The following is a 10278-nucleotide window of genomic DNA, read 5'->3' on the forward strand; positions in this document are numbered from 1 at the left end:
CCATCAATTTTAATTCAACTTTGACGTTTCATTTGCTCAAAGTTAGTCACCTTTTAATTTTCTATAACTTTCTCATAAGTACTCTTCAAATAACCCAAAATAAAATTCATATACATCAACGATGTAATTTATTTTGAACAATATTTGTTAGTTAAACTGTTGGATTATCAAAAATAAATTAACTTAATTAATATTTTCAATATAATTCTTTTTCTGTTCGACAAATGTGAAAATTTTCTTATTGAGTAGAACACAATGATTGACTTTGATTATACCTAACTCAATATCTAACTTAACATACATCGAAATTGTTGTAATTTTTTTTAAAAGACTCGGACAAAATTGTGCTCATAATATAATACCGATAAGATAACAATGCATATGCATGATAATTGATAATTCATTCACTCGATAAATTCTGAAAAAAAAAATGATAATTCATAAACTCCATTTCTTTCTTTTTATTGTTTACAAATGCCACCTCACCTTACATGTAACATGTGCAATGCAAGCACGAACACATGTTTCACCTAATAATACCAATGGACTCATGGATGAGACAACTACAATCACTTCTCCAATGTCGCATTCACAAACAACTCTCTCACACAACCCAAAACATTATCACACACACTATCCTCAAACTACAGTAATAATAGAAAACACAGTTGTTTTAATTTTAAATAAAAAAATAAAAACAAAATTAATTAAACTAACAACTTGTTGCATTTATCATTTATGTTATGCAACAAAATGAGTTAATTAAGGTTAAAGCGGTGGGGTGTATATGTGAGTGTCGTGCATGCATTTTATGCATCTGTTGCTGTTGCTTTGCATGCACTCACACACTCTCTCTCCTCTTTCTCTCTCTACAGAGTCTCTCCCTCAAATCCCATACCCATCAACACGTTTTCTCTCTCTAAAAAACAAAGGTCAATCCCCATTTCTTCTTCACTTCATTGCTTATGTAATTTACAGATGATGTTTTTTTGATGCAGAGATACATAAAAAAAACATAAATTTGTGTTCTTTTTAGTTCATGTGAATGACCCATTCCTAGGTTTTGTTTTGGGGGTGTTAAGGTTAAGTCAAAGGTTGTCTTCGTTGTTTTTTTTTTTTTTTTTTTTTTTGGATTTGATTTTTTTTTTGCCCCTTTGTTGTTTTTGATGTAAATTTTGAAACTTTATGCATGGATGTGAGATATTAATGACTTTATGAATTATGGGTCAAAGTGATTTTGATTTGATTTTGACTTTGGTTTTTGTTTATTTAACAGTTGAAATTTGGAATTTTGATTCATGGGTTCTGACATTGGTATCGTGAATGGTTCGTGTGTTCATGAATGGAAGAGAGGTTGGCCTCTACGATCTGGTGGATTTGCTCAACTTTGCTTCAAGTGCGGGTAAATAATTTCACTTATTTTTCTTTCAATTTCATCTATTAATCGATTTTGGGGTGATTAGATTCTAAGAGAGTCAGAGGGTAGTTTTAGTTTTGGGGATAATAGTTTTGAATTTTGATTCGCGTGATAATTGATTTTGTTTTTGAATATTAATTTTTTGGGTTTTTCATAATCTAATTGGATATGTAATAATGTTCAACTATATCTTTGTTTACATTTCCTAGATTTTCTGATTTTGTGTTTGTGTGCACTAATTATAACCAAACAGCTTATATTTTCGTCACTAACATTATTTCCATATATATGTAGTAGTACATTTCTGTTTTTTTTTAGGTAAGTACATTTCTGTTAATAATAACATTATAAGTGCATGATTCTAAGAACAATATTTATACTATAATGTGATAAGAATCTATGTTTGTGATTATGTATTGTGGAGGCGTGTAGGAAATGAGAAATATTGTAATTATTTTTGTTTGATGATGAGGATCAATGTATCTAATTTGGGAAATTTTGCTTTTTTTGGTCAAGTAGTCTAGTGACTAGAAATTCACCCTTAAAGGTGAATAAGTGGAGTGTCCGGGGTTCAAACCCCGACTCCTAAAATGCGATGTCTCTACCAACTGAGCTAAACTCACGGGGACATTTGGGAAATTTTTCTAATGACCAAATTAGAAGGGTTTTTCCCGGGGATATATAGGATAAGACTTGAGAAATAAGTAATTTTTTTTGTTAGTAGTAAAATTGTTATTAATGTATTTCGTTTTTTTTCTGGACTAAATTAATGTATTTCGTTTTTATTTGATACATATATTGACTAATTTTTCGGCTTCTTTCTGTCATATTAGATTTGTGGAGGAATGGAAGTGTGACATCATTGACTCATTGTAAGTGTAGTAATATGGTAATTTTAGATGCCAATGTGGCAAATATATTTCTTCCTCTGCTCATATCTTCCATATGTGTTATACTTTTAATTTTAATAATCTTACTATGTGTTTTGATCAGTAATAATTCATTTATTAATTCTTTGTTTTCTCTCCATGTGTTCTAGATCTGCTTATGAGAATTCAGTTTTCTGTAATAAATTCCACCGTCAACAAACTGGTTGGCGAGAATGTAACTTTTGCAAGAAGGTAAAGTGATGGTCTTTTTTATTTGAATTCTATTTAGACGTTCACTTTCTTTCGTCAGTCATTGAAGTCTCATTGAAGTCTGTTTGACTTGGTTTTGCAGCCTATTCACTGTGGATGCATAGTATCTAGATCTCTGTTCGAGTATCTTGACTTCGGTGGTATAGGTTGTGTTAGCTGTGTAAAAACTTCCCAACATAATATGGTAAGATTAATATGGATACTTTCATGTTTAAATTTTGTTTCACATTTGTAACCTATGGCAAATTTTTGTTTAACGCAACTAGTTTTGTTCTGTGTTGTTTGTTGTTAAATCTTGTTTGCTCCTCCATGTCTAAATAACTAAATTTTATTCACATTGTTGAAGACAATATTGGTCTCTAGGATTAGCGTTTTGTGACTATTTTAGTGATATGCTATTGTTTCCAAGAATGATCTGTTGGCCGTGTTTTGATAAACAACTTAATTAAGTGCATGTAGCATAAACACTTATCATACAAGTGCTTATGTATAAGCTATTTCTATAATAAAGATAAAATTATTTCAAACTATTTTCATATAAGCTATAAGCTCTTTTCATAAGATATCCTAGAGAGCTTATGGAAATAACCTGAAAACAACTTATAGACATGTCATAAGCTATTTCCATAAGTTCTCTCGAACAGTCTCACGAGTGCTTATGCCGGTAGATAAACTCAAATGAGCCAATATAAATGGTTTATTTTTTTAGTTATGTTCAACAAATTGTTGCTGTGTTCTTGTTGGTTCTTTTTGGTGTCTTTTTGCCTTGGTATTCTATTAGTGCAGTTATTGACATATATAATCGGTAATAGTTCGAAATAATGTGTATTATGCAGTTGGATTATATGACACAGTTTCATAGGTTTCTTTTATTTGATGTTTTTCCGCAGATTCGTAATACTGAAAATCCTAAATGGCCTGTTTCATTGACCCAGAATAATGCAAGGGATATGAGTTCTGCTCATTTTGATGGCAGACTGTTTGCGAGTAATGTTGATGAAGGAAAGCTTATGCAATTATGCAGAGTCGTTGAAGCTAGTGAATCCATCCATATGAATCATGCTCCGAGAGACAACATTATTACATCCAACGGGAAAAACAATCAAGAAGTTAAGCCTTCATTCAGGGAAGGGGATACTGGTTTTTCAAATGTGATTAAACCGTCTATTCAATCATTAACTTTTTCTACATTAGAAAATAATAGACCAACATGGGAGATGAAAAACATGCACGAATCAAATGCAAAGCCGTCTTTGAATATGTGTTTGGGAAATCCGTCAGGGAACAACTCTTTCCCTCTTTCTGCTGGAGAGAATATAGAAGGAAGACTTGAAGGAAAAGTTTCTCCTCCCTTTCATCAAGGGCCGAGATCTCGCCCTATACTGCCCAAACTATTGAAGACTGGCCTTACCATGAATGGAGAAACTGAAAAAGGGTCAACTTCTCAACCACGTATTGCCCGGCCTCCTGGTGATGGGAGGGGCAAGAATCAGTTACTTCCTAGATATTGGCCTAGGATTACAGATCAGGAGCTGGAGCGTTTGTCTGGAGAGTATCCTTTACATTCACATAAAATTTTAGAGGATGGATAAGTTACTCCAGGAGTAACTCTTGAGTCTTGAGCAAAGTTACTCCATTTAAACCTCTTTTTTTTTAATATCTTCAGTAATAAAAATATAAAGTTGATTTGTTGAAAGTTTCCCTTGACAATGTTACCAGTTTGAAATCCACTGTAGTTCCATTGTTTGAGAAGGTGTTGAGTGCCAGTGATGCAGGTCGAATTGGTCGTCTTGTTCTCCCAAAAGCCTGTGCCGAGGTTTGCTTATATTTTTATTTATCTTTTTCTGCACGAGTCTAGCACTGTTTTCTGTAGATTTTATTTTATATTATATTAATGAGACATCTGATAAAGTTGTATACGAATTGCAGGCTTATTTTCCTCATATTTCACATTCTGAAGGCCTTCCTTTGCGGGTCCAAGATGTAAAGGGGAATGAATGGACTTTTCAGTTCAGATTTTGGCCTAATAACAACAGCAGGATGTATGTATTGGAGGGTGTGACCCCTTGCATACAGGCCATGGAGTTACGTGCTGGTGATACCGGTATGCATCATTCCAGGGAACTATACTTGCACACACTTATTCTATCACACCCTTATAGAATTAATCCGTTGCATATTATTTATGGATTATTATGTATAGTCAAACCTGATATGTTCTTACTCGAGACTCGAGAGGCTTAAGTTTTCTGGAAATTTTGAAGTAACTATTCTTTTAAATGATATCTCTTTTGCAGTTACATTTAGTCGGATAGATCCTGGGGGAAAACTTGTTATTGGTTTCCGAAAGTCATCAAATTCCACAGATATGCAGGTTGGTCACAAAATTTTCCATTTTACTATGGTATTTTCTTCGAATTATACATTTTGTTGTTGTTGGTGAATATGATTAACGGTTATTGTTTAAATAGGATGCTTCTCCATCTTCACATTCTAATGGCCTTTCTGCAAAGGGAGCCACCTTTTCTGGTGGAGCTGATAATCTTCCATCGAGAAGTAATTGTGGTGATTTTCTCCGTTCACCAAAAGGGAACGGGGAACTTCTCTTAAATGGACATCCGGAATCTCCGCATTTGGGTACAGGAGCTGCTGGTTTGCTAAAAACTGAAAATTGCGAGATGACAAACAATAATTCACTGGATCAAAAAATTTCAGCTTTAGAGAAGAAGAGGACTCGGAATATTGGACTTAAAAGTAAGAGATTGCTTATTGGTAATGACGATGCTATGGAGTTGAGACTTACATGGGAAGAAGCGCAGGACTTGCTTCGTCCACCGCCTAGTGTCAAGCCAAGCATTGTCACAATTGAAGACCAAGTATTTGAAGAATATGATGTAAGTGTTACAATTTCCAACAATCCAAATTTTGTTCATACATTAGCTATTATGAGCTGTGTATATGGACTGACAATGTTCAAATTTATGTTACGTTGCTAATTTATGTCACAACGATGGTTCATTTCATTTAGGAGCCCCCGGTTTTTGGAAAGAGAACAATATTCAGCGCCTCTTCATCTGGGTAAGAGTCCAAACTTTTTCAATATTTGGATTGACTTATTTGAGCTTATTGTGAGACTGTTTCAGAGAGTTTATGGAAATAGTTTATGACAAATTCATAAGTTGTTTTCAGCTTATTTCCATAAGCTCTACATGATAGCTTATGAAAACAACTAATAGCTTGTATGAAAATAGTCAGACTTTATTTTATGTTTTTTTAAAGAAATAGTTTACACGTAAGCACTTATATGATAGATGCTTAAATTGTAAATACAAACAGGGCAGTCTTACCTATATATTTCTTTGAACAGCTGACAACAGTTTGATATTTCGTTGAATAATATGAAAACAGTTTGAGTAAGTCATTTTCACGAGTTTTTCTGAACACTTAGACACATATTATGTCGTATGTAAGTTGAAATAAGCTGTTTCAAACATTCCTTTGATCCTATTTATGTTTCATGAAAGCATTTGGACTTGTTATAAAGATGCGGTGAGTAAATTTTAAACTTTTGATCTGAGTATGTTAACTATTTTATCCAGGATGAAGGAACAATGGGCTCAATGTGATGATTGTTCTAAATGGAGAAAGTTGCCGGTTGATGTTCTTCTTCCTCCCAAGTGGACATGTTCTGAAAATGTTTGGGATACAAGCAGGTACTTCATCATTATCATTACTACTCTATTTGGAATTTAGATCACTTCTTCACGAGTTCGTAATAAAATATTTTACGATTTTTTTGTGGACATTATTTTGTCAGATCTTCATGTTCTGCACCAGAGGAGCTGAGCTCAAGAGAATTAGAAAATCTTATGAAAACCAGCAAAGGTATGATTCTGTTGTCTGTATTTTAGATAAGCTTAATTTGCATGTCATGTGTGAGATTCGGGAGTGGAGTGCTAAGTAGGTATAGGGTTCGATCCCCATTCCTAACATAATACTCATAATTACCAAAAATACTAATTTTCTGTTTCAAAAAAATGTTTTGAGATTCGGTCAAAGTTATGTTGCTTTTTAAATGCAAAGTTGATTGAATATTTATAATGAACGATGACGATGCATCCATGAAAGTTCTGCATTCATGATATTGTCTGGATGTGTTGAATTGTGTCGGCATCATTAGCGCTTGTCAATTTCTTGGCTTCTAAATTTAAATTTGTGTATGCACTAATGACAATCTGTGTAACCTTCTGGCTGCATTTGGTGTTTCGTAGATTTTAAGAAGCGACGGATTGTAGAAAACAGCAAGTTGATCCAAGAACACGAGCCTTCTGGCTTAGATGCTCTCGCCAGTTTAGCAGTCTTAGGAGAAAATCTCATTGACCCTACTGATTCCTCAGCCGGAGCCACCACTAAACATCCTAGACATCGCCCAGGCTGCTCTTGTATTGTGTGCATTCAGCCCCCAAGTGGAAAAGGAAGACACAAGCCAACATGTACTTGCAACGTGTGCACGACCGTGAAGCGTCGGTTCAAAACTCTTATGCTCCGCAAGAAGAAACGCCAGTCAGAGCGGGAAGCAGATGCCGCTGCCAAGAAAGATCAAATTCGCAAAAAAGACGATGACTTAAATACCAATGGTGGAGCATCAAGAGATGATGCAAATCCTTTGGAAAAAGAGGGAGGTTTAAATAGAAGTCAAACCGAGGTTGGTGAGTCCAGTGCTGGAAAGATAGATCTGAATAGTGATCCAAACCGCGAAGACTCACAATTGGATAATATCGCAAAACTTCGTCGTGAACTATCGGAACGTATGAATATGAACCAAAATGTTGGTCTAAGAACCATTAATACTGAAGTGCAGGAAGGTCAGCAGCATTCTTCTTTGGTCACTCAATCTAATGGTGAAGATAAGAGACACTTGTCCGATGATAGAAGCATTGCATCCATTATCTTAAACAAAGAAAGAAGAGATGAAGTATACAATCAATCAAATGAAAGTCAAAACAATATGTCTTAAAAGAATTTTTTCCCATCCCCTTGTTTGAGCTGAAATTTTTATACTTTTTTCCTCACTTGTACTTGTATAGTATATATTTTACTTTATTTTTCAAAAGGGTTGTAAAAGATACTTCTTTCTTGTGAAAAGAATGTAATTTTGTTTTCTTTATCTTCATAGTATGTTTGGTCATGGAAATGAATCTTGCACATTTGTTTCTTTTTGTCATTTTTATTTAAGAATGGAAGAAGCATAAACAATGTATTATATTTGTCTCTTCCCTTGTCCATATGTTTATTTCTCTTGGTGAAGAGAAGAAAGTTAAATTGATAATTATATTCTAGACAAAATTACACCACGGTTATTCAAGATATACGTAAAAAACTTGACCTAATACTTTCTCTATTGTTGCCCAAGTGTGTAACTAACCCATAACAAATTGAGTTATTATGATTCATTTATAACTATAATTTCTTCACATGGTGTTTAGATTTTCTTTTTTGATAATACAAAATTATTCTTCAATAGTAATTTTTATTAATAATTAAGAAATTTTAATAAAAAGTTACTGCACTACTCTCTACAAACCAATGTTTTCTTTTCTAAATTGTATGTTACATTTAAGCTTGATTGTAACTGAGATTTCAAGTATCTTCTTTTTCAGCCACCAATTTTCAATGAGATTTCATGTATTGATGTAAATATGAGAAAGTGAAAACATCACTAAACAAAATGTTGATACTAGTATATCATTACAAAAAGAATGTCATTCAATCTAACTGGGCTATAGCCTTATAAGAGGTTCTATACGAAGGAGCTCCAAAAATGCAATGCATACATAGTCAAGACCATTTTATCTGTGTGAATAAGGAGTTGACTTGTCCTCTTAATTATAATTATTAGTTGGTTTCTAGAATAAGGAAAACAAATCAAATATTCATTTGTTCTCATTAAATGTAATTATTTAGTGTAATTACCTGTATAACTTTGTAACCTCTATATATACAAGAAATAGCAATGAGAAAGGCATCAAGCCAATAATTCTTGACATGGTATCATTAGGGTTTCGATCCAACTTGTGAGTTTTTACGTTAATCTTGGCTTTATTCAGCGACACCCCACTGGTTCGCTCTTGAAATTGTTTCTGCCGTTTCATTTTTTGTTGTTGCTCTTGCTCTCCGCCGTCGTCGTACAATCACATCCTGGTGTGATTCGTTTTGTTCACAATTTCTCGGCTTCGATTTGGGATTCTTTTTCGTGCACTCTAATCGCACACGTCTGTTTTGTTTGCTGCTACAGTGCCGCGTTTGCTACAGTGTCGCGTTGCTACAGTACCATGTTTGCTACAGTACCGCACTGCTACAGTGTTCTGTTTGTGTTGTTTTCTGCTAAGCTCCTGCTTCTGATATTGTTGGAATTTTCAAGGTTCCCTTTTTACCACTATTGTAGCATTGTTTTCATGGCTTCTATGAACGAAAAAAATAATTTTTGTGTCCGTTTTACCGGCAAAAATTATCCTGCTTGGGAATTTCAATTTAGAATGTATGTCAAAGGAGAGGGATTATGGAGTCACTTGGATGATGTCTCTATGGCACCATTAGAGACAACTGATTTAGATGAATGGGAAATCAAAGATGCAAAAATTATCACTTGGATTCTCAGTACTATTGATCCTCAGATGATTAATAATTTGCGAGCTTTTTCTACTGCTCAAGAGATGTGGAACTACTTGAAGCGTATCTATGACCAAGATAATGATGCCAAACGTTTTCAGTTGGAGCAAGAGATAGCCAATTACAAACAAGGTAATATGTCCGTTCAAGAGTATTATTCTGGGTTTCTGAATTTGTGGACAGAACACTCTGCAATTATACATGCTAAGGTCCCCAAGAGTTCTCTTGCGGTTGTCCAAGAGGTCTACAATACTAGTAGGCGAGATCAATTTCTCATGAAGCTCCGTCCAGAATTTGAGGTTGTTAGAGGTGCTTTGCTGAATAGAAACCCTGTTCCTTCTTTAGATACATGTGTTGGTGAACTTCTCCGAGAGGAACAACGTCTTGCTACTCAAGGAATAATGTCTCATGATTCTGTCATTTCCGAGCCCGTTACGGTTGCATATGCTGCTCAAAGTAGAGGTAACGGTCGTGATCTTCGACATATCCAATGTTTCTCTTGCAAACAATTTGGACATTTTGCTAGTGGTTGCAGTAAGAAGTTTTGTAATTATTGCAAGAAGCGGGACCATATTATCTCTGATTGCCCTATTCGTCCTCCACGACGAACACAACGTCCGGTGCAAGCTTTTCATGCCTCTACAAGCTCTGAATTTGGTCCTTCCATCACCAGTACATCTACTGATGGTGCTTTACAGTCTGAAATAATCCAACGAATGGTACTTTCTGCTCTTTCAGCCTTGGGAATTCAGGGTAAGTCTTCTAATGTTTCTCGCCCATGGTTTCTTGATTCTGGTGCATCCAATCACATGACAGGATCCTCTGAATACTTGCACAATTTACATTCTTATCATGGTAATCAGAATATTCAAATTGCTGATGGCAATGCCCTGTCTATCACTAATGTTGGTGACCTTAACTCTGATTTTCGAGATGTGCTTGTATCGCCTGGACTTGCCTCCAATTTATTATCTGTTGGTCAATTGGTGGATAACAATTGTAATGTTAATTTTTCTCGTGATGGTTGTCTTGTGCAAGAACAGGTGTCGGGGA

The 10278-nt window shown here is 34.7% G+C and overlaps 1 protein-coding gene across 6 annotated transcripts; it reads left to right on the forward strand.

The window, feature by feature from the left end:
* Nucleotides 1-611: 611 nt before the first annotated feature.
* Nucleotides 612-7731, forward strand: LOC123914011 (B3 domain-containing transcription repressor VAL1). Of its 6 annotated transcripts, none has more exons than XM_045964977.1 (14): nucleotides 612-932; nucleotides 1277-1402; nucleotides 2251-2289; nucleotides 2457-2538; nucleotides 2639-2740; nucleotides 3447-4108; nucleotides 4276-4372; nucleotides 4486-4660; nucleotides 4854-4930; nucleotides 5028-5450; nucleotides 5585-5634; nucleotides 6156-6269; nucleotides 6374-6441; nucleotides 6828-7731. In XM_045964977.1, exons 2-14 carry the CDS (start codon nucleotides 1299-1301, stop codon nucleotides 7571-7573), a joined length of 2739 nt encoding a protein of 912 aa, XP_045820933.1. In that variant the 5' UTR covers nucleotides 612-932; nucleotides 1277-1298; the 3' UTR covers nucleotides 7574-7731. The 6 variants fall into 6 exon arrangements, with proteins under 6 accessions (XP_045820933.1, XP_045820936.1, XP_045820934.1 ...); XM_045964980.1 differs by having other exon boundaries at nucleotides 744-932; nucleotides 3492-4108; XM_045964978.1 differs by having other exon boundaries at nucleotides 764-1094.
* Nucleotides 7732-10278: the final 2547 nt, after the last annotated feature.

The sequence above is a fragment of the Trifolium pratense genome, linkage group LG3, assembly GCF_020283565.1.
Source record: "Trifolium pratense cultivar HEN17-A07 linkage group LG3, ARS_RC_1.1, whole genome shotgun sequence".
Classification (NCBI taxonomy): Eukaryota; Viridiplantae; Streptophyta; class Magnoliopsida; order Fabales; family Fabaceae; genus Trifolium; species Trifolium pratense.